Source organism: Ursus arctos, chromosome X, assembly GCF_023065955.2.
Source record: "Ursus arctos isolate Adak ecotype North America chromosome X, UrsArc2.0, whole genome shotgun sequence".
Lineage (NCBI taxonomy): Eukaryota > Metazoa > Chordata > Mammalia > Carnivora > Ursidae > Ursus > Ursus arctos.
The window spans coordinates 10928400-10953488 of record NC_079873.1 but is presented as its reverse complement, the minus strand read 5'-3'; the positions used below and the strand labels follow the sequence as shown (position 1 = coordinate 10953488).

At 38.3% G+C, this 25089-nt stretch overlaps 2 protein-coding genes across 3 annotated transcripts in view; one reads left to right on the top strand and one right to left on the bottom strand.

The window, feature by feature from the left end:
- GLRA2 (glycine receptor alpha 2) overlaps positions 1 to 25089 on the bottom strand; it is a 174540-nt gene that overhangs the window by 77413 nt on the left and 72038 nt on the right. For both annotated transcript variants that reach the window (XM_026478106.1, XM_026478107.1), the window contains exons 5-7: positions 20587 to 20669; positions 17488 to 17625; positions 15588 to 15802 (exon numbers count right to left, since the gene is read on the bottom strand). In XM_026478106.1, the coding sequence (XP_026333891.1) occupies positions 15588 to 15802; positions 17488 to 17625; positions 20587 to 20669 (436 nt within the window). The remainder of the gene's footprint in view (positions 1 to 15587; positions 15803 to 17487; positions 17626 to 20586; positions 20670 to 25089) is intronic.
- Positions 1 to 25089, top strand: part of FANCB (FA complementation group B) — a 275840-nt gene that overhangs the window by 209320 nt on the left and 41431 nt on the right. The gene's annotated exons all lie outside the window — the stretch shown is intronic.

Genomic DNA, 25089 nt, shown 5'->3' with positions numbered 1-25089 from the left:
TACATTTTCAGAAGTGCTAAATATTTATGTCTTATATTAAGTCTGATTCTCCCCCCACCCCTGCAATTTTAGATGCTTTATGGACATTCCTTTATTGGGTAGGAGCTACCTTGTCCTCCCCACCGCTCTCCACCCTGGGAGAAACTCCTCTTCCTCCTCCTCCTCTTCCCCCACAGGGGAGGGTCTCTGGGCCATCATGTACATACATATATCTGTTCTCTTGATGGCTACTGATTTGTCCAGGGCAAACAAGCAACCTAAGCTAGGTTCATTGGAGTCATTTCCCTAACTCTGACTCTCACAGCTGATGAAAATGGAGGTGAAATCCTGTCCCAAAACAGATAATCCTTTCCTCTGGGAATTTGGCCAGAAAGAGAACAGTCCCTGTTCAGGTACCTAGCATACAACACGAACATTCTGGCACTGTCTATAGCCAGGCTTGCTACCCTGTGGATAAGAAACAAGAGTGAGAGAGAGAACAGAACAAACCAGGTCTCTTATTTAGAGACAGAGAAAGAGAATTTCCCTTGTTCTTTCCATCTCTCTAGTCCAATTTGGATGCCTAGGCACACGTTAGATTTTATAAGACATTTCAGTTGCTTTAAAATAGATAGGAAGATCAGTAGGTGAAGGAAGGGAAGAATGAAGGGGGGGTAAACAGAAGGGGGAATGAACCATGAGAGACTGTGGACTCTGGGAAACAAACTGAGGGCTTCGGAGGTGGCGGTGATTGGGATAGGCCAGTGATGGGTATTAATATTAAGGAGGGCACATATTGCATGGTGCACTGGATATTATATGCAAATAATGAATCATGGAACATTACATCAAAAACTAAGGATATACTGTATGGTGACTAACATAACATAATAAAAATTATTATAAAAATAAATATTTAGATAAATAAATAAATAAAATAGATATTACTTTTTAAATTACTTTTTAAACTTTAAAAAGTTTAGAATAATTATAGATTTATAGAAAGTTGCAAAGACAGCACAGAGAGTTTCCATAAAACCTATACCCAGTTTTTTCTAGTGTTAACATTTTACTTTGGTCTGGTACATTTGTTGTACCTAATGAACCAACGTTGATACCTTATTTTTTACCTAATTTTTTTGTTGTTGTTCAAGGATCCCATCCAGGATACCATATTACTTTTAGTTTTTGTCTCTCCGTAGACTCCTTTTGGCTGTGACAGCTTCTCAGACTTATTTTGTTTTTGATGACCTTGACAGTTCTGGGGAGTACTTGTTAGGAATTTTGTAGAATACCCCTCAGCTGGGCACTGTCTGTTGTTTTTCTTGTGATTAGACCAGGGTTATGGGTTTTGGAGAAGAAGACCACAGAGGCAAAATTCCTTCTCATCACATTGGATCAAGGTTACATACTATCAACATGTGGCTGAGGTCAGTTTTGTCAGGTTTCTCTACTGTAAAGTTATTTTTTTTCCTCCTTTCCCTACTGACCTCTTTGGAAGAAAGTCACTATATACACCCCACACTTAAGAAGTGGGGAATTATGCTCTATCTCCTTTAGGGTAGAATATCTACATAAATTCTTTAGAATCCTTCTGCATGGGAGATTTGTTTACTGTCCCCAACTATTTTTATTCATTTATTTATATCAGTATGTACTCATGGATATTTACTTTATACTATGGGTTATAATCCAGTACTACTTTATTTCATTTAAATTGTTCCAGCTTTGGCCACTGGGAACTCATTCATTCGGCTCCTGTGTCCTTTGACGTACCCCAATCGTTCTGTGTGTGTGTCCCAGTTTCAGTATGGCCAGGAAATCCCAGGAGCAGTGATTCCACCTGGGCACAAGGGGGAGTATCTCTTTGTTCTCAATACAAACCACAGTACATTTGACCCCCACAATTTGGGCTTGGGAGACATATACTCAAAACTCCTCCTTTTTAGGAGTTGTTTCCAGTAGAGGTAACACGAGACACACATCTCACATGACCTAACTAACTTCACATAAAGAACAAATTAACGCTTCTCAGGGGGGGGCCTTCAAAGACCTTGACAGAAATTGTCTTGCATTCTCTTATTTTGACGTGTACATTGTATCTTTATCATACCACCCGTTTTCTTCTGAATAGTGACACAGATTTTGGCCTCATATTTCTCTTGTTTGCTTCTTTGGTGACATTTACTAACAAGAGAAGGTTCCTACTCATAAGCTACCACCTACGTAGTCTCACAGACACACAGGTGTTATATAAACAGATCCTGCTAATGGATGGTGTCACCATTGGCTCCTAGGAAATCTGTACTAAATGGTTCTGGGCCTCCTCTTCTCCCAGCCCCATGTGTGTAGTCAGAGTCCAGTTTTGCTATCTATCTTTCTTTTCTCAGTGGACACAAAGCCGATTATAATTCCGCACTTATTTACTCTCATTGCAATTTAAATGCTAACTGCTTGGTGTTCTTCTTCAAAGAACTGCTCAAAAACAATGTCTTTGTGAAACACTGTGCATTTTACAAAATGATTTCTATGGAGATACTAGCAATTGTGGGAGGATTTGAGAATCTGTATCAGCTTTCCTGTTTTCTCAGGTTAAACTTGCCATAGGCAATTTTGTCTGCTGATGCATGATTAATAGAACACATAAGATTTTTACTCATTTCCTAAGCTTTATTATTCATTTTAATGCTACACTGATTTGATTTTAACCCATTTAAATTATTTATTCCAAATTTCATGGAAAAATGTATTCAAACATAATGATTAATTCACTTAATTAACCTTTTGATTAAAAAATAAAACCCCAGTACTTATCTATATGGATTTTCCCCCTTGAAATAGACTGTGGAGAATTGCAACTTAGAAGCTGTATTTCAAGTGGCTACTAATTACGGTCAAATCTACATAGAAAAGGAATTAAAGGAATTAACCTATGCACGCTGGCATGATTTCTTACCAAAACTGTTGTTGAAAAATAAAGGTGCTGCTCTTGTAATGAGTGAACATTTCTACCCCCTGTGAGTCAGCTAGTCTTTAAACTGTTTCTGCACGGCCTCAGAGTCCAGTTAGTAAACCGAAATGGTTTGGGCTGCAGTGAATGGTTTCATTTATTAACCCCACAAATTTCTTTCCTCTGCTGCTGGGTCTCATCTCTGGCTAGAAACAATGGAGATTCAAAAGCAAACAATATATAATCATTGCCCTAAAGGTGAAGATTGTCTAGCAGAGGAACAAAGAGAAGTACAGAAATGACCATAATATAAGGCAGAATGAGATAAAGGACCAAGGAGAGGAACTTAACCGGTCTAGAGGAGGAAGAAATTTGTCTTGGGGGCTTGGGGAGTGGGGGTGCCCAAAGACCTTACATTTCTTTATTTTTCTACCTCACTCTCGAGTATAATCAACATTCTGGCTAAATAGGATGGCTTTTCCCCCCAAATCTTCAGTGCTTACTCATCTCTGGTTTTTATTTCGGGTCTCCTCCTGTCATTTCTGCTTATTGTAATTCTATCTAATCTTAATACATGAAGTCAAATATTACTGCCTCCATTAAATCATTCACTGTTTTTATAAACCTGATATAAAGATATGTATCTTCCTTCTGTGACATCCTATAGCGCTTGCTTTTGGTCATCTTTGTAATACATACATTGTTCTATGTACATCTCTGCTTCTCCCTATTAGGTCAGGGATTTTATTGGAATATAGCCACACTCATTTGTTTATGTGTTGTCTGTGGCTGCCTTCATGCTACAGCTGCAGAGTTAGGTTGTGACAGAGACCTTATGGCCCACAATACCTAAAATCCTTACTATCTGGCCCTTTGCAGACAATATTTGCTAACTCCTGTACTAGATCATAAATTCCTTAAGGGCGGGGACTATCTTACCATCCCTTCGACCTACTTAATGCCTAACATAACAGGTGTACCTTGAATATTTATTGAATCAAATCAAACCTAAGTGAAGTAAACAACTATGTCATTTAGTAACTGTATCCATGAGGGCAAGCAGGGACCATTAAGAGAAATTGACTTGTGAAGAGGAGTTGCCAAATGGGAGGAAGGTCCCCTCTTCCCAAAGCAGTCTAGAGTGTGTTATAAAAAAAGAATCAAGAATTATCAGTCAACTATAAGCCTAAATATGTTGGAATATGTCACTTTGAAGCAAATCTTTTAATGAAATGTTTTGTAGAGCAAAACGCATTTTCCTATTAGGATATTAATATTCATGCCCATACATCCCAATTATTAATTTCTTTACAAAACATTTGTTCTCGGTCTTCAAGTTCATAGACCATGTATTAATAAATGTAGTCTTCATTGATTAGAACAACTGTACTCTTAACATTACAAGCTAATGCTGGTTCTGATAATTATTTCAATTATCTACATTGTCACATTCGATTTATTTACATCCAATTTCAAATTTTAAAAATAAATCAAGGATTCAAAACCATCGCAGTGACTTCTATTTAAGGCCAAGAGGGAATAAGAGGGACCAGATTTACCCTTCACCCTGAATCACGAAAAAATCTGGACAAAACATGAAAAAAATTGGATTTCAAGGCACTAGACATTAGGCAAAAACGACAGTGATCCTTGAAAGATGGAAAACAGATGCGGTTGGTCCTGCTATTGCTCCAGTGTATTGTTTTGTGAGAGGTTTCAGGTCATGATGCAGAAAGGATGAACAAACTCCCAAAATTGAAGAGATGGAGCTGAGGGTCTGGGGAGTCCACAGAGTCTAGAGTTCACAGGGTAGAGTACCAGCATGGGGAGAATTGTCAAGGGAGATATACAGACAGTGAGATTCTAGATGTCTGAAGAAGATTCCTTTGGAGCAATCAGCAAAGTACTAAGTGCCCACCTGTGAAGAAAGTAACTGAGGGGGAAAGGGAAAGAATAGCCACAGAGAACAAGAGGAAAGAGTATCTGGTGTTCTCACAGGGCCGAGAATAATGCTTGTTCCCACAACCAGATTAGAAAACCTGATCATTCATGGGGCATTACAGTGTTTCCAGCTAATTACATACTCAATATTTGTCACTCCGGTGGGTGTGAGTTCTCTGAAGGCCGGGCGCGTGTGTATTCTGCTTACTTCCCTATGCCCAGTGCCAAGCGTAGTGGCTGGCTCTAGAAGAAGTTCAATACAGTGGGTCATTACATCTAAGATGCCAGTATTGTAAGATGCCCCATTATCTTACGCACCACTGAGAAAGAAAAACGTCTCTAATTAAACTCTGATTTGCCTTCAGTTTTAAGCTGCAACCCAAACTCAGAGCTGTGAAAACAGGAGAAAGTGCATCTCAGAATACAGGCTATACTATGAATATTAAATAAAACTGAACGAGTAAAGACTAGTCCTATATTTCTGTATTTGCAGACCATACTTTCTATGGAGTCCCACAAAAAGAGAAATCCATGCATATGGTTTGGAACCAAGTTTATGGGTAAAGGGATACGGTCTTCTATATGATCCAATTACAAAAAGTTTATTCCCTTTTTTAATGATCTTTTCATTAGGATTACATAAGGCAAAAAACACTGTTAGGTACCAATTTGTTTAATATCCTGGACCTTCATATTCTCTCCAATGACAGAAAGCTGTTAATATCCCTTTCCATAAAAAAGGATCGTTTAGCAAGTGAGCAGGAAACAGCAGTGGGAAGCAAGATAAAGGGTGAGACTGTTCCAGGGAGAAGTGTCAAAACTGGATGGAAAATTCATTGTGATCACTCAACACTGTGTCCCATAATTTAAGAATATGGAAGAAATCTCTAGGTTACCGAATCCTTTGAGTCCAATCAGTCAACCTTCAAGCATATAAATTGCAACAGTCATAAAAAACATCCATTTTAAAGGCTGAAAGGACATTAGTGACTATAAAATGAGAGTAGCATAGTCAGAAAGGAATAGAGTAGGGTCCAATTAAGTTTGAATTCTGGCTTTGGCTCTTATTAGTTGTATAACCTTGAGTTTCAATCAATCTAGAAAATGGGACCAATAATATCTAGCTTATAGGATTGTGGAGAGGATTAAATAATATATGAATGAAAAGCACTTTGTAGCAAGTTTGGAACCTAGAGTCAATAAATATCAGCTTGTTTTTTTATTCTGAAAAAGGAAGAGGATGAAACTGCCTGAAGTCTATGTTTATTCATTATTTGTGCAATCTGGGTTTTTTTAACTTGTTTATTAAAATATTTAAAAGTACCAGGATCAAAAAGAAAATTAAAAAAAAAAAGAATGGCTTTGTGCCGAAACGTTCTTGTAAGCTCATTTGGGGAATCTGTATTTTTTTGCTTTACAAAACAGCTTTTATTCCTCTTTTTAGAAACAAAATGTGCCATTTATATTGGAAACAAAAAAGTACCAGGATCACAGCTGTACAGTTCAGTAAATCACCACAAAATGTACATGCCCATATAACCACCCAGGTCAAGAAATAGAACATTCCTTGACCCCTGAAGCTCAATCCCTCATGGTCCCTCCCAGCCACTAATCTCTCTCTACTTCCCAGATCCCACCATAACTCTAGTTCAAACACCCTAGATTAATTTTGCCTGCGAACATTTTTCTGTGCTTGTTAACTTTTCTTCAACATTGGATTTGAGAGATTCATCTCTGTTGTTAAGTGTGCCTGCAGTTGTTACATTTCTGTACCTAGTATTTTATTGTATGAATAGGCCACAATTTAGTTACCCGTTTTATTGTTGATGATCACCCAATCTGCTTTTGTTCAACCTTTTAATTGACATTAAATGATAGATAATGGCTTATGCCTGGTGGGGCTCTTAACATAATCACACCTGTGAGCTGATGAAAATAGTGGTTAAAATGGCTACAGCTGACCGAAGCAATAAACAGCAACTGCGTTCAGTCTGCTGAGGAGGAACGTGTTAACGGAAGCCTCAGGAACCATTATAAGTTCTTCATAATATGAAAGAGGGCAATCAGGCAAGCATTGTTTCTTCCTCCACATGATGAACAAAGATGCCCACTGCACTGAGTACCCAGTGAATACAATATGCATAGCCACAGACAGGGATTTCAGAGCCTGGAAAAGAACTCCTCTCACAGTCAAAACTTCCACCTGTAATTAGCATGGTATGGACAGCGTGATGGAACTAAAAATTCTTAGTTCTTCCTTCGGGAGGATTTGAATTGACAGGTGGTTTGAATCTTAGTTCTTCACTTGCTAGAAAAATAACTGGACAAATTACTTAACCCCTTTATGTTTCCATTTCCCTACCTGTTACTTGATGATGCAAAATCATTCTTACGTCATCTGTTTGCAGTGACACAAACTATGTGAAGGGTTTAGCACAGGGCCAGGCGCGTAGAAGGAACTCAGCAACTGTTAACGATGGAAGATGGTGTGGCACAGTGATTAGTCATTAGCCTTAAACAGCAGGTTTAGCTCTGTATGAACTTGAGCAAGTTATTTAACTCCTCTGTGTCTTGGTACCATCATCTCCAAAGTGAGGATAATAATAGTATCTAGTTCTGAGTGTTGTTGAGAAGTTCAAATGAATGTATATTCTGGTACATGATAAACACTGAAAACATTTCCCCAGACCGCAACAAAATTCAAAGCCGCGGTTCTCAGCCCTGGCTACACATTAAAATTTTGTTTAAATTCTGATGCCTCTTTTTAGAAACAAAATGTGCCATTTATATTGGAAACAAAAAAGTACCAGGATCACAGCTGTACAGTTCTGGTGTCTGGGCCCCTAGGAAAGAGTATAGGGCTGCACCTGAGGCCCCGAGTGGTTATCGAGAGCTCAGATGAGGAGCGTCCTGGATGCCTTCATCAGAATTCAGAGGCTACCCTTGCATCCAAACAAACTGGAGCAGCAAGAAGGGGAAATGGACACTTGCATTGGCACACTGAGAAACTTCCATGTTGTGACAGTGCCGAGGAAGCAAAACTCAGATAAAAATAGCCTGTCTGCATGCTCTCAGCATCTAAACCATTGCTGTTTTATTATTATTTCTTTGGCTAGATTGCTCTGTAAGAAACAGCTATCAAAAAATGTACATAACACTATTTGATACAGTCAGAGAAGTGAAACTCTAAAATACTGTAATTATGTTACAGTAACATAGGCAATCAGGATTCTCTGTGGTAATGAATAGCCACCCAGTTAAGGAAAGATGGGCCCCCTGGCTATGTGGGTTCCTTTTATTTGTTCTGTATCCTAAAGAAAGTTTAGATGGATTTTGCACAATGACTAGACTTTAGAGATGTATATATTCATTCATTCATTCATTCATTCATTCTATCAACAAACATTTACTGAGCATATATTATAGGCTAGATGTTTTAGGGAGCAAACTAGATCATGATCTTTGCTTCATGGAGTTCATAGTCAAGCTAAGGGAAACAGGCCATATACAGGAAGCATAATCCATAATAGAGTTTTATACAAGTCATTGTTGTTGCTATAAGGTAATAAAGTATGGTGAGAAAACAAAAAAAATGAAAATTTGGATCAGGGTATTGATGAGGGTGTGGGCAAGGTGATAAAGGCCAGAACAGGCTTTATTGAGGAGGCGGGATTTGAATAAAGACTTGGAAAAGGTGGAAAAGTTTATCATGTAAATATCTGGGGGCAGAGCATTCCAGGCACAGAGAACAGTCATTGCAAAGACCCAGGGATGACAGCATGTGCCTGGCATATTCAGGAAACTGCAAGGAGGCCAGTGTGCCTAGAGCAGTGAGCAAGGAAGTGGCAGTTAGCTGGCTGAGATAACTGGGCCACGTGTCTCTCGTCATTCAAAAGGCTAGCCTGGCCTTATTCACGTGGTAGTGTGTATAGGATCCAAAGAGTGGCAAGATAAAGCTAGCTACAATATGCAAGCATTTTTGAAGTCTCTGCTTGTGTCACATTTGCCATTGTCCCACATGGCAAGGCAAGTCACGTAGTCAAGTTGACAATTTGGGAAGGGCCTATTACCCAAAGGGTATGGATACAGAGAGAATCGTTACAGCCATTTTTTTTTGTAAAAAATCTACTGAATTATAATCTATTTTATGTATACATCAGTCTTCTTAAGAAGTTCTGTTTTTTTAAGTAGTGCATGTTCCATAATAGTTGATTTTTCCCCTCAGTGTGTGGCATTTATAAAACCAAAGACATTTAGGCTGTATGACCTACATAGAGTTACTCCTTTTAGTGAAATGGAAAGAGAGAGTTCAAAATAATCCTGTTTTTAACTTTTTGAGAAACCTCAAAAAGTTAAAAATAGAACTACCCTATGATCCAGTAATCACGCTACTGGGTATTTACCCAAAAAATACAAAAGTACTAATTCAAAGGGATACATGCACCCCTATGTTTATTGAAGTGTTATTTACAATAGCCAAATCATGGAAGTAGAAGTAGCCCAAGGGTCCATTGATAGATGAATGGGTAAAGAAGATGTGGGGAATATATATATCTCAGAATATTATTCAGCCATAAAAAAGAATGAAATCTGGCCATTTACAATGACATGGATGGAGCTAGACAATATAATGCTAAGTGCAAATAAGTCAGAGAAAGACAAATACCATATGATCTCACTCATGTGGAATTTAAGAAACAAAACAAGTGAGCAAAGGGGAAAAAGAGACAAAGCAAGAAGCAGACTCTTAATTATAGAGAATAAACTGCTGGTTACCAGAGGGGAGGTGGGTGGGGGGCTGGGTGAAATAGGTGATGGGGATGAAGGAGGGCACTTGTGATGAACAATGGATGATGCATGGAAGTGTTGAATCACTATATTGTATGCTGGAAACTAATATAACACTGTATGTTAACTATACTGGAATTAAAATAAAAAATAATAATCCTGAACCTTAAAATGCTATCCCAAAAAGATTTATGAACCTCATCAAGACTTGAGCAGAAGCAGAGGCTGTCAGCTTCCCTGTAAAGGCTGCCAACAATATTCTAGAACGAAAGTGCCATCAGTGCTCCAGCACTGTCCCAAGAGAATTCGTGCACTTCATCTCTTTGCATATTTTTATCACACACTCACTATATCAACAACTCTTTAATTTGCTGTGTCTCAGGAAATACTGGAAGAGAAAATTTATATAGTCTCCCATATATACAGACATCTGGCTAAAGCAAGCAGACCTGCAGATCAATTTGCAAAAGCTTGGCTTTCTTACTTTTCAACCTTTTACCTGAGAACTAAGTAAAATTCTCCCATTATTACAAAATTTTTCCCATTTTTTTTCCAGAAATACCAGTCTGACCTAGGAGATTCATTCCAATTAGCTGGGGATGTATTTGATTCAAGGAGCAATCATCTTTGTTTTTTAGAGTTAAAACAGACATCAAGACAAATTCTTATTTCAAAACTTCTGTAGGTATCAGCCTTACTCTTTCATAGTTTCTCTTACTGCAGTCTCTAGCTAGAAATGTTCTCATGGGGAATAAATTGCAAGACCAAATATGGTAAGACTATGGCCTCTTTTGTTTTAAATTTCAAGCTGTCCTGGGTTTGGCAGCTGCTTGAAATGGTCCAGCTGGTCTTAGTTGACCAGATGGCTGAAAAGTAAGGGAAAATTTCCTTATATAGGACATAGGGCATCTCAGTTAATAATGGCCAAAGATAATACCTCTGGATTCTTGCTTTAAGGAGTTGGTTAGGGATCTGTCAGAGTCACCTGCACAGCACATCATCCCAACTCTCCCCTACCAACACTGGCTCTCACATCTACAGTCTCTGGGCTGCAGCTACAAATGAAACTCAAGACACACTTAGGAGTGGCTCTAAATCATTCAGCAATAATAGCGAACACAGAGTAAAGGAAAGTGATTGTTTAACTCTGTTTGGCCACACTCAAAGCCTGCTTGATGTCTCACAGCCTTCTATTCAATTCATCCTGGCATTTTCCTGTGGGTCGAAAAGACAACAATACACCCAGCCTTTAGTCTACCACTAGGGGTTTTGTGCTCCAAATAGAACATTACCAGCAGAACAGCTTCTTGGAGGTTGGCAGAGATGTATATTTAAAAAACCAATTTTACAACTTCAAATGGGAAGGCACCTATGGAAGAGATACCATGCTGGTATTTCATTTTCCTGTATTTAGGGAAGAGATTGAACTTTTGAAAACCAAATCAAACCAAACAAAACCAGACCAAACAAAACAAAAACCACAAAAAGCTTTGGTTGGCAGGAAAGCAGGAAATTAACTTGGAATCAACAAACACAAGTTTCTTACTTGAAATGTGTTTAAAATTTGTGAAGCATGTTGGAAACCTGCCCAGAGTGTCTTCTAGAAAAGTCTATTTTATGAGTGTAGCCCAAATATTATGATTCGGAAGTCCCCATTGCCTGGAATGACCTTTGCCACCTCCTGCCTTACTTATTTAATCTGCTTCACAGATTCAGCTCAGGCTCCCTCCTTCAGGCCATTTTCCTAATACTACTTCTCTCCCTCCCTCTTTGGTTCTCTTCCTCCAGCCCCTTTCCTTCTCCTCCATTTCTCCCTACTTCATTTAATAAGTTAGGCATCCTTCTGGATGTCCTTATATTCCACATTGTTTAATAGTCACCATTACAAGTATCTACCTCTGGCATACTAGATGACAAGTCCCTGAGGGCAGGGACTATGTTTTATTTATCTCTGATTTCCCTAGCCCCTAGCACAATGGGTGGCACAGAGAAAACATTCAATAAGTATTAGTTGAATAAATGAACGGATGAATGAATCACCAGTTAAATTACACCTGGCATGCCACTTAACCATAAGTCTTTTTAATACTGTATTTTCATTTACTAACCCACTCTTTGCTGAGCACCTACTATGAGCCAGGTGTTGTGCTAAGTGGTGGGTATGTGAACATGGATGACATCAATGGAGTCATCGCCCTCAAAGGGATAAATCTCTAAAATTAAGTATGTTTATTCATAAGTGTAACAGTATGGGAATAGGATATTCTTGTCTCAGAATGTCAACTAAAGCTTCACTCTGAAGGGAGACTACACATATGCATGAAGGATACAGGACTTGCTAGAAGAAAGCAAATGCTATTTAGTGACCATTACACCCCATACCCTGTACCCTTACAGAAGACTAGACATTTGAAAAGAATTAATTGAAATAATGGGATTTGTGGATATTGACAGTTGCTGTGGCCTTTTCCCTATTCTCCTAAAGATGAGGAGAAAATGGTTTACCCCCACTCTGGTAAGAAAAGAGACTGGCATCTCCTGCACATGTCATGTATCTGCTGAGCTACTGAAATTCCAACAGGTTGCTCCTGGATCAGAGAGTAAAGGTGTTATTAGGAGAACTTGTTATGTATCCTCAGTAGTTTGGGTTTTGTATGAAAAAAGGAACACCAATACTTGTTTCTCACCTGGATAAATTCTGAAGGCAGTAGGCTAGCTAGAATACCCAAGATGGTAGGGTGAAAGCAGGTGCATTGACAGTTAAGTTGCATTTCCACTATTTAGCAAGACAATGAATACATGTTCTTGGTGGTCCAAATAAATGGTGTGGAAGATAAATGTGAATCATCTTGAAAACATGTCAACCAGGAGGGCTATCTACTTAAGTAAGGAGACCCTGGAAGTAAGAAGTTGTATGGGATATGCTGCTAGGAGGTGATAGATAAGAGGAGATTATAAAACGCCAGCCAGAGATTGCATTATTCATCCAGGAATGGTGTAGTGTTCAGGATCCCCAGGAATTACCAAGGAACTCAAGTTCAACCGTCAAGAAAGCCAGCATTTGGAGGCTTGCCATTAGAGAAGGCAAGAGTTCAAATACAATAGTGTCAGTCTTGTACAACTTTCTTCCATCCCCTCTTTCACCCTCAGCCCTTAACAGTAGAGAAGCAAGAAACAGGAGTGGGGAAGAGAATTGGAAAAGCAAGGGTAAGAACTGTGAAAAGCAAGGGTAAGAACAGACAACATGTCCACCTCGCCGGACACCTTCAAGCCAAATTTAGGCCTGGGCTGGGGGCAAGGGAGGGAAAGAGCATTAAATTGGTTATGAGACTGAAGTGCTCATATAGAAATATATTTATAATGATCACACTTAGAAAAGCAAATGATAAAATCCTAAATATCCAAGATAGTAAGATTAATGATGACTAATATACCAGACAGATTATTATGTCATTGCAAATTATGTTCATGATAGATTTTTAATGCTATGGAAATGGCAGATAGTATATAACTGTCTTTTTAGATGGTTTGATCCAATTTTCTGTGTGTGCATGTGTGTGGGTTTGCCTACAAGTGTGCATAGAAAAAAGGCTGGAAGAAAATACACCAAAGTCTTAACAACAGTTATTTATTGGGTAGTTCATGTTAATGATATTTTCTATATCTTCTATTTTTCTATAACAAGCATGTCTTATTTTTAAACTTCAAGGTGCATGCCTCGTCTGTAAAGGGCATTGCTATAGCCTCTGGAACAACTATAAAATCAGCATAGTGGGGCATCTGCTTGGGGACTACAGTGTTTATAAATTAAAATGAGTACGTGTGTGTGTGTGTGTGTATGTGTGTGTGTGTGTGTGTGTGTGTGTGTGTGTGTGTAAGTGTATGGTCAATTCTTTATTTTCCGTGACTCACTTTTTATCCCATTTTCCTTTCTCACTGTTATCCATATGAGTCACATCTCCCCACAGTCAGTTGAGAGCCAACCATGTTTAATAATAGCCTAAGAAAAACATACGTAGGAAGATAAACCTGCTGATGGCAAAAGGATAACCGCTATGAGTTCAGAGCCAAGTATAAAATGACTTTTGATTATACTATCTTTTAGTTTATCTGAGTTCCTGATTGCCTCTACAGACAAAGATCACTGATCAGTGACCATTTATTTAGCAATAGTTTTGACCATTGATGTAGAAACGTAATAGCTAACAAGAATGAATAACAAATTTATTTTTAAAAAACTCCCATTTTGAAATTAAATGACAACTTTTTCATAGCAATGGGAGTTTGGAGGCTATAAATGTCTTCTTTTTTGATATTATCTGCTTACAATTTATTACCAATACTTTGGCTATCTATTAAATTATAAACTACATGTTTTGTGCATCCTGAGGTTTAATGGCATAGCATTAATGGCTATAACTAGTAACTAAGAAGGCATAAGCATTAATGGCTATAACTAGTAACTAAGAAGGCATAGCATTAATGGCTATAACTAGTAACTAAGAAGGCATAAGCAAATGAACCTGTTTGGATTGGGGCACACAGTGGATTAGAATTTTTATTAGGTAAAATTGATTTGTGATTACATAGCTGAAAAGAAAGCTGTTAGTATTTCTGATATCTGAATTTCAATAGAAATGCAGCACAAGTATTTTGTACTATATGTTATTCTAGAAAATTAAAAAGTATCAGAGGGATCTATCCTTTTCTCTGTTAGCATACAAATCTAATATTTATATTTGGAGGCACAGAAGTTGGAAAGTTTATATGACAATTTCCCCAGTATTCAGTCCATCTCCAGTATAGCCACAGACCTCCTCCATATGTCATCTTATCTTCCAACATAGGAGATAATGTGGAACATGATCTAACATATCTCATGTCAAATGCAGCACAACTGAACATAAGCTCAAGCCAGCAAAGACAGGGGATTATACCTCAATTATTTGTTGGAACTAGGTTTTGGAGAGACTGCTCAACCAGTATGAGACAGCGTTCAGTGAATACTAAATTGAACTCACACTCCTGGAAAATTGAAGCCAGCGGCTCAATGTACTCATCGAAAAGGAAAGACACATAGGCACACTTCTGGGGTGCTGGGACATTTCACAAACAGGACATTTATCATTGTTTGCTTAAGCAATATTTACAAATATAGAGGGCCTGCCCTTACATAAAAATAAATTATACAGCTATTATGGATTATTATTTGAAGAGCTACAAAATGTCTATGTGTACCTGTTAATCCATCTCATGCTTCTGTGTCCACCTTCCATGGTTGTCAGAATTTTCAGCATCTTGGAAGACTCCACTGTTCCTTCTCTAGATAACTATGTCACTTGAAAATAATTGTGTATCAGCCATTAAGGCAAATTAAGGAATGGCAAAGATTCATGTATCTGCTTTGCTGCACTCTAATATTTATATTTATTTCGCACATATACTCATTGATATGGCTTTTCTGTGTAAATTTCCAGGAGCTTAATTCAGACTTTTATTACTGTAAAGGACTTCACTGAGCATAAGTATCACAATAGCCTCACCAATAAATACTTGACAATACAGCATAAGTTGTATCTATCTTACTCTAATTCCGGCAAGCTTCATGGCTCACGAACAGCATGAGGTCAAAAGCACTCAAGGACTTCTAAGACATAATTCTTGAGCCACGTTACCACCTCCACTCATTCCTCTTCTCTCTCAACCCTGATTCCCCTCTCCCCTAATTGATCTGATTAGGAAGGTCCCGCATGTCCTCAGAGCTCTAATTCTCTCAAACCCAGCTCTTCATTCTCTTATTGCATTGTACCTCCAACCGTACCACAGGATGGCAAATATTTCTGTCTTCACAGAATTCTCCAGTCCACAAGACCTTTGACAAACCGCCCCCCCAGCCCCCCGTCACTTGTTGTCAAGTGAGACTTCTTACCTTTGGCAGAGATGCCCTGGAACCTGAACTCTGGGTGGTCATTGTTAAGACGGTGGTGATGCCCAGTGCAACCCTAGCAGGGGCTGCATCCATGTTTATCCAAAAGGAGACCCAGGACAAAATGACTATCAATAGACTGGGGATGTACATCTGGATCAAATAGTATCCCATCTGGCGTTCCAGGTGAAACTTAACCTCGATGCAGGTAAACTTTCCTGAAAGAGGGAAATAATGATTTAAAATCCAATTCAAATTTATCTTTCCCATTCTAGCCCCCCACTGTTTAGTTTTTAAGAGTATTACAGGTGGATTTGGAAGATTGCACAAAATGCTCACCCTACATAACCAATTCAACTCTTTTTCAACTCAACCAGTAATGAAATTAACAGTTGTGAGAATGAGTGATCTAAAGAGTAAGGAGTGTCTGGGTGGTTCAGACGGTTAAGCATCTGACTCTTGATCTCAGCTCAGGTCTTGATCTCACGGTTGTGAGTTCAAGCTCTGCATGAGCCTACTTAAAAAAAAAAAAAAAAAAAGAGTCCCTGGACCAAACCATGTGGCATATTTGATTTTCTGAATCTGTGCTTGTAGTTTGATTATTTAGACAGAGCTTCAGAATTTGCAAGACTGTCAGAAACTGACCAGTAGAAATAGTCACATTTTGTGAGGTTATATTATGTAATATATAACATACAGTACGTAACCTGCAGTATGTAAGTATAGCATATAATATAGAACACATGCGACAGCTGAAAATAGTAACATCCTCATGGGACTTTCAAAGTATTTAGATAATTATGTATCTATCTTTGTGCTATCCATAGGAAGAGAAAAATGTACATTTGTATATGCCATGCATATAATCTAGTCATTGTAACAGTTTCCTAGCTTTCTGGGTAATTGCTTGAGGATATTTAGAATATTCCTAGAATCTGTTTACAGTGTTACATTACTTATAAAAAAAGTACCTACAAAGATATTAAAACTTCTAACATACTATTAAGAGACTGATGTTCCTGCCCCTTGCCACTTTTCTTCCTCCTTAATTGGTTTGGAGACAGAACCCTGGAAGGTAATTTGGCTTTGTCCACACAAATTATGAGAGATAGGGTTGGATTCCTCTTGGTCAGGAAAAACACCTTGGAATCAGGTTTTGGTCACTTCATAAGAAGCACTATTGACTTTCGAAATAAGTGCTCACGAACATTCTATTTAGCAGGGGACCTGGAGCAGTCACTGAATAATCCATCCTGTCTAGCTTGCCTCTCCATGATCAGCTTGTGTGGTATCAAGGACTGTGACATTCATAGGAAAAGCCATAAACTTTACTGGGCAGGCATGATCTTCCAGGTAACAACATATGCCCACTTGTTACTGCCACCTCATATTTTCCCCCTGACCCATGTGTCTATCAGCATTACTGACAGTGCATGAATTGAGAGCCAGATGAATTCTCACCAGCTGGTTTTCATCCAAATTCTTATCACTGTCAGGGACTGGAGAGCACAGCAACTTTATTTCAGAGAGTACAAACTGATCTGAAGATCCAATGGCAAGAGTAGATGCCAGGAATGGGCCAGAATTTATACATTTCCTGCGCTATATACAAGGTCTCATACGCATTTCCTCAGACTCATCTGACAGCACATGGTCAGCAAGGGAACAGCAAAAGAGTCCCAAATCTTTTTCCTTCTCTCTCCATTTTGGAGAAATTATCTGTTGTGCTCACTGACTTATTCCAGAGGGTCCAGGCATCTTATCTGTAAAGGGGGTTTTGAGCCCAGTTCTGTGCCTTGTAGCTCTATTTTCTTGGTAAAGACATAGCAATTAAGGTGATGTGATATATAGTCCATGCTGCAGATAGAGCCCACTTGGGTTTAGCAGCTGAAAGTAAACTTACCAGTGTTATAGTGTTTCGTGCAGTAGCCAAGTTCTTTCTCTTCTTTCAAAATAAACTGAGGCAGGGTCAATCCTTCAGCAACTTGAACTGGACCATCGCTTAACCACTCAAATATCAGGTCATTCATCGTGTACCCAACTGGAGTAAACAAATCATAGTGAAAAATTAAATGCATCTTTCCAAGAAAGCTCGAAAGCCTAGCAATGTAAAGAACAAACAAGGAAACCATCTAAAGCAGATACGTGCTCAATCAATTCAAGATCATTTTTAGTAAAGGAGCTATAATTATCATGACAACTACATGTCATTGGAGCCAAAGAAATTGAAGAGAGCAAGGTATTTCTGAATGAGTTTTTTCCATGTAATGGGAGAATGGAATCTATAAAGTCCATTTTCTTCTGCTCTCTTTATTTACTAATCTTTCTGAAGAACAAACAAGTAAATAAGCATAAAAATCCTTTAAAGGTCGTCTTTACTTGAAAGAGCTGTGTCTGTGACAATCCAGTAAGACAATCCAATTCACGGCACTAGTCTTAGTATTTCAAATGAAAAGCATTCTTCTTTTTTATTAAATGAGAATGAATTCATCACAGTCCTGCTTAAAACACTTCCATTGCAAACTTGGACCCTCTTTTGGGTATATTAGCTTTGTTTTCAGAAAGCTTATGTTAGGATCGTAGGGAGAGGGAGGGAAAACTGAATGGGAAGAAATCAGAGACAGAGACAAACCATGAGAGACTCTTGACTCCAGGAAACAAACTGAGGGTTGCAGAAAGGGAGGTGAGTGGGGGGATGGGGTAACTGGGTGATGGGCATTAAGGAGGGCACATGATGTGATGAGCCCTGGGTGTTACATGAAACTAATGAATCATTGAACACTACGTTAAAAAGTAATGATGTATTATATGTTAGCTAATTAAATGTAAATTTAAAAAGGAAAGCTTATATTAAAGTTCTATGGTCAATCCTCTATTATTTTACCAAGTGGGGAAGGTGTAAGCAGGCAACCTAAAAGGAAGTTGTGGAATAATACAAATGAGAATATTCATTTGTGCTAGTATCTTGCTAACTGGGCCCACTCGTCACAATGATTAATATGAAGTAAAACAGACTCTCCATAATGTAAGGTCATATTGTTACATGACTGAATCATCCAAAGTAAGATTGTTATCAGTTTAGTAAGCCAGAGTTAGCTCTTAGTTTCCAAGCTCCTGCTAACTAGGTCAGTATCTGTTAAGTGCTTCTGGATCTTTCTGTACCCCAGAAATGAAGGCTGCTATTCCTTCAGGCATCATTTCTCTCCCTTCCCTCTTTGTGATATTTGAACTCTAAAATGAGAGTGAGGAGGACAAGGGGTATTATGTGAGGTCTTGGTGGGCCAATAACTTCAGCATATGTATTGAGTTTGTAGATTCTTGTTTACTGCAAGATAGTGACTCACCAAAGGTACCCAGAAATCAATGACAAAGTTAATTGGAATCTACTTTCCTCTTTGTTTGAGCCACCTTTTCTATTCAAAGCCAAAAAATAAAACATGGAAAGCAGGGAATTACAAAGAGGAGCCTGTACAAGCATTGATGTTCCACAAAGAGAATGGCCAACCCTGTCTCTTGCACTGCAACACTGCATGAGTACTTGTTGGGTGTCTCCAACCAAGTCGAGAAGCTTATATCCCCATATCCGTGTCATCCCATATTCTTATCTGGTCAACTTCTTACTGGCCACCACAATAACAGTTGTTGTCAGCCATCCTGAAGCCCCCCCACTGGGGCAGACAGACGAGAAAGAGATGGGGAAGGAGGAAGTAAGTAATATGAGAGTAAGAAAGGATGGAATAATTCCCACCCTTCCCATTCAAATTATGGTGAACACTTTGTGGCTGCTTTGGTTTCAGTACTTCTAGGGCCTGCAAGGACCAAGCATATTTACTAATTGGAGTTTTTTAAGTCTTGGAGGAGCCCCAGATGACAGCTATGCTTGCTGTTTTACAGAGAAAATAAATGTTGGGTTGAGGCAGGAGAGAGTTTGGAGCAGTAGAGGAGACACAAAGAAGGAACCATTATATAAGAAAATGTTTTTCTCCACTTTCTTCTCAAAAGAAGGGGCAATAGGGAAAAAAATAAATACATAAAGTCTATTGTAAATCAGAAATTCTCATTTTGTCCCTGACAACTTCTTAAAACAAAGACATTTCATTATTTTGCTTATTTCTGTAGGGAGTTTCAAGGGAAATCTACAGTGATTTTAAGTGATCAGAAGGAAACCCTGTCACTGCCTCTTTTTCAATAATAGTTGATGCATCTTTTTATCTTTATTCTTTTTCTAAACCAAGAAGTTTAAAGTATTTGCTTGCCCTTGCCTCATTAAATCTCCTAACATCCCTGTAGGTCAGTATTGCTTATTATTCTCTCCACTTTACAAACAGAGAAAGTGACAGAACAAGCCAAAAAAATTTTCATGTCTCTTGCCTAAAAATCCCATTACCTTGGAGGCATCAGCAACGTATGGCACATGTCAAAGATTTCAGTGACATCAGAGCTAGGGCATAAAGGGGACAAAGAAGATGGCATTTTTCTATTTCCTTCCCCATGCCTTTGTGGATCCACTGCCCATCTACAGGAAATGCTTTTTCTTCCATATCATCTCTGGCCCCCCTGTTCTTGCATCCTCCTCTGGCTAAGGTCCCTGTTCCTCGTCCTCAAATCAATTATCCCTTCCTGCCAAAATTCTTTTGGGGTGATGGTCTATATGAGCATAAGATAGAAAGAAATACAATTTTCTGACGAGAGAGTGATTCATTTTAGAGATTGAATGACTAATAATCTTAATTTTCCCAGGAGACATTTTCATTTCAAATAAAAGCTACTAAATCGGGTTTGTTTTTTGAGGAAGGGTGAGTTATTTGGCATTTTACTTGAAGGATTGCCTGTGTATGAGACATGCACGCTTGCTTGTCCTTCCATTAGGGCCTTGGGAGTTGGTAATAGGTAGAGAATGAGTCTTATGGGTCCTTTCTTCTTAATGACACACTAAAAGAACCAGGTCATCGGTTAAAACAAGCAGGCAGTCATTTCAACTGGGGGGGGGGGGGGGACTTACAACTCTCCAGCTGCATTGTACAAGTCTGGACATCCATTGGAAAATTCTTCAAGTCCATGGGACAGGATAAGGTCAAGGTGAGTCTTAGCAAAGAAAAAAATTAAAAACAAGTTTTAGTTCTGCAAGGTCTGATTCTTGGGGAAAAAAGTCAACAATAAGTTTGGCATTAAACAAAGTGACACTGATTCATATAATGAAATCTAAGCTCCACGCAGGGCAATGCTATTTTTCAAGTGAACAAGTAGTTATTGTTACATGTTAAGAATATTATAGAATTTCGTTATAACCCCTTACTCTATTTCCCATCTTCCAGCCTCTGATTCCCACCTCAGTGATCTCAAGTTTATTCTAGAATCAACAAGAGCACTGAGAAATAGTATCATATGACAACAATAGGCTCTTACCCACACTGATGTCCAAAAGACATAAAGTCTATACTATTTTAGAGTTGCAGTTTGGGACAGGTGGACTTTGCTTCAAGGACAGTAAATGATGTGATAAGCATTGATTCTCCTGCCATCAAATGGGCAAATGCTTAACTCTTCATTTGCTAATCCACATGGATAGGTTCACAATATATTATAGCACTTATTCTAGAATTTTGACAAATCTGGAGCAAGTAATGTTTGAGTTGAAAAAAACATTTAAGAACAGTAGCTTATACATAGTCTCCACCTCTCCGCACCAAAGAGAGGCTACTCTGTTCCTCCTTTCCTCTTTCCGTAACTTTTCAGAGCGTCAGCCAGCTCTGACCATGACTTTTATCAGGATATTGACTGAGCTGCTATCTCTTCTCCACCATTTCTTTGTTTATTCCTCAAGGAGATGGTGCACACCTCTTCCTCTTCAGTTTTTCTATACCCAGAAATGTAAGGAAGGAAATTGAGAATCAACAGATCTAGGTTCCCTTCCCAATATTTCCTCAAACACTCTCTGTCCCCTAAGCAAGACCTTAAACTCAATAAACATTCATCTATTTTTCAAAGGATGGGATAGGATAAAATGATGTTTATTCCCATTTAGCTCTAACCTTAGCATCCCTGTTATTCTAAAGTTCGCTGCTCCAGATTTTGTTCATTTTCTTGCAGACATCTTTTATATGCATAGAACCCTCTGATGTTTGTACGGTTACCTAAACTTTTCTTACTGTCATGCTCATTCTTGTTCTCCTCTCCTGGTTCCCTTCTCTTTCCTTTCTCTGCTTCATTTTATACATCCCACATAAGCCAAGACAAAACAAAAAGTGTGGCACACTTATGTTAAAGAAAAAAATGTTTGGGATTTGAAGTGAGATTAGGTGAAGAATCTATGCTGACAGTCTTCAAAATTGTTAAAATACAAGAATGATTGGGAAAAGCAAGATATAAAACGGTGCATTGTAATCTCAATTATGTAAAAAAGAGTTTTCAATCTTGGAAATAAACACAACACTGTGTTAAAAGTAAGTATTTCTGTTTGGTGGGATGATTCATCTTAATTCAGCATTATCTGTGTTGACAAGTATAATTTATTTGAAGATGTCCATCTTCACATGATTAAACATGCCTGTCTTCAAACAATAGCTGAAAGGTAAAATTATAAAATTCTGTCTTATTCAGTAATCTTTTGCTTTTTTTATTATTAAAATTGTGCCATAAACATACAATATTTCACCTTCATTGCTAAACAAATTACCTAGCTTCTGTGGGCTGTTCTGAGAACACAAATACCATGTTTTTAAAGGAAAAAAAATAGCTTTGAGTTCTAAACAACTGACTTAAAAATAACATTTTAGACGGAACTTGTAATTTTTTTCGATAGTGGAGTTCATTTAGAGATAGATATAAATGGAGATACAGATATTTAGATTTTTTTCCTACCACAAAAACTTTATTTTTTGGAACACACAATATTGTTGAGATTAATGGCATGAAATTTTTAAGGGCAGAGTAAAAGAATCAAAATGGAAATTTCTAGTAATCAAAACTTTTTAAAACCTGGCACTTTATTGAGGGGGAAAAGACCTCAGCAGGATCTACAGATATGGGTTTTGTTATTAACACAGTGAGAATCTATTTATCGTCTTCTATTTTTTAAAATGGAAATATTTTCATCAAACAAAAAAACATGTTCATCAGACAAAAACAATCAAGAGGTATGTGCATAATTTAAGCGAAAAACCAGAAACTGGAAATTTCATCATGATTTTGAAAAGTTTTCTTTTGCGAAGTTAGAGAATAATAGCGGAAATGAATACAGCTTTAAAAAAATGCAACATGTAATCCAACTGTATTTCGTTTGCTATTGGAAACAACCCAATTTTAATTTTCTTAATCATAGGGTTGCTGAATATGATTCTTTTGTGAAGTGAAATTTTTACATTTATTTAGGGAGAAGAGGCCTCACACACAATTATTTCTGCCTTTGTGGAAGATCTCACAATCCTATAGGGACCCAGAATTCTTAGGGTCAAAACTACGAACAGTATGGAAAACCCCACTGAGGGAAATTCCCAACAAGCATGAAACTATCTCTGAATTCTGTCTCAGCTGAGAACTCAGCCAGTATTTTCCTTCTTCCTCATTTGTTTTTCTAATTTCCTTTCTTGATAGGTTTTGTATTGGAATCCAGTGGGCACTGATACAAGGAGAAAAGTTAACGACTGGTAGTTTGCTAAATCATGTCATTAGCTGAGCAAATGGGAAAAGATTGTAAAGACCTAATCAATCCCTTCATGGGTCACAGAGCCCATAATTTATGATGTCTTATTTACTACATATCTGCCGGCCTAAAATTCAGACTTACCCTCTACTTATTTTTTCCTTTTTCATTGGAGTAAACATTAAACACAGTAAAAACATACAAATCTTAAGTTACAGCATGATGACAGTTTACATCTTTATCCACCTATCTAAAAAGCACCCAGGTCCAGATTGAGAATATATCCATCACCCCAGAGCTTCCTTTGTGCTCTCTTCCCTGGAAAGAATCTTCAAAAGGAACTACCACTGCACTGCTTTTATTTTTAAGCTATTTTTTATTTTTAAAAAATGTGAGTTTTGGGGAGGTGGGGAATTAGCTTGATATTATTTTGGCCATCTCTACTGAGATGTAGAAATTGCACCAAATAAGACTGACACAACATTATACTAGAACATGAATGATTTTTATCTCTCTTACTCTGGCTCTCCATCTATTTTGGTAGGTCTTACAGAATTAAATATTTTAATTGAAACTCAGACTTTTCACTAGCTGGTACTGCCTACAGCATATCAGATATGCTCTCTTCTTCCCTGTGATCTAAAATATTAAGGCCATTGCACCCGAAGGCACTGAGCTGAGGCTACCCATCTTCCTTTTTTTTTTTTTTTAAGAACTCATTTCCTGAAGCATTATACTGTTATTGCGGTTGACATGCATGCATTCAGGGTAGCCTTGCTCCTGTTTGCACAAGGTAAAGAATAAAGTTCCCTTACAGGGGCCCTGTTACTTTACTGAGAGTAAGAAGGCTGAGCACCCATTTCTATTTTAAAGGCAAAAAAATAAAATGAAGCATGGGATTCAGTCTCCCCAAATCTCACGTCCCTTTCTTGTGACTCTCCTGTTCAGTTCACCTTGCCCACAAAACCAGCTCTTGGGTTTATACCTTACTCAAAGTTTAAATGACTGATAGAAGCAGATATTGTAAACTGTTTCAGTTACCCTTACATGCATCTCTCTGCTATTACAATGCAAGATCCACAAAGCCTGGGACTCTCTTTTTTACCATCTAAAACAGTGCCTGGCACAGAGTAGGTATTCAGTAAATATTTGTGGAACAAATAAATGAATCAGCATCCTAAAGCTGTGGAAATGGGAAAGGATTATGGATTTAGAAGAAAGGAACCTGGTCACCAGAGCCCAGAGGGTATTGCCAAATTACAAGACAGGCAAGGGAAGCCAGCAAAGCTTGCTTGCCCCTTCTGTAAGTTGCTACCTGGTCTTACTAGAAGTGAGGCAGCTCAAGCTGAAGGATAGTCAGTAAGCTCAGTCCACCTGTCCTTGAGCCTTGGACAGATAGCTGGGTCCACAGCCAGGACTGTTCTCACATAGCTAGAGAGATGCAAATTAATCATTTAACTTTCCGTTGTTATGGTGGGCAGAAAGCTCCCTGCCTCTTGAAGCAACTACTGGTTCATGAGGAACTCAGTGTTAGAATTGGGAGTTCATTCCCAGTGAAAGATTATTAAGGGGAGAAAAAAGCCATTTCAAGAGAAAACGAATTTTCAGGTAGAAATACAAATTTTAATGAGTGATCTGCTTGCCTGAAGCAAAGACTGCTAGTGTACTATTTTGGGAGAGTTGATTCTAATGGTTCCAGTAGACTGTCTTGTTTGGAGAGGAAGGACAAAGGGATACTTTTGTGTTTTTCAGGAGAAGCAAGAGAGTCTCTGGTATATTACTATTGTTCCTCTGTTAGGGACCACATTTAGCACACTCTGTGTAGCACACTGCAAAACCCCGCTGAGGGGACGGGACCTATGG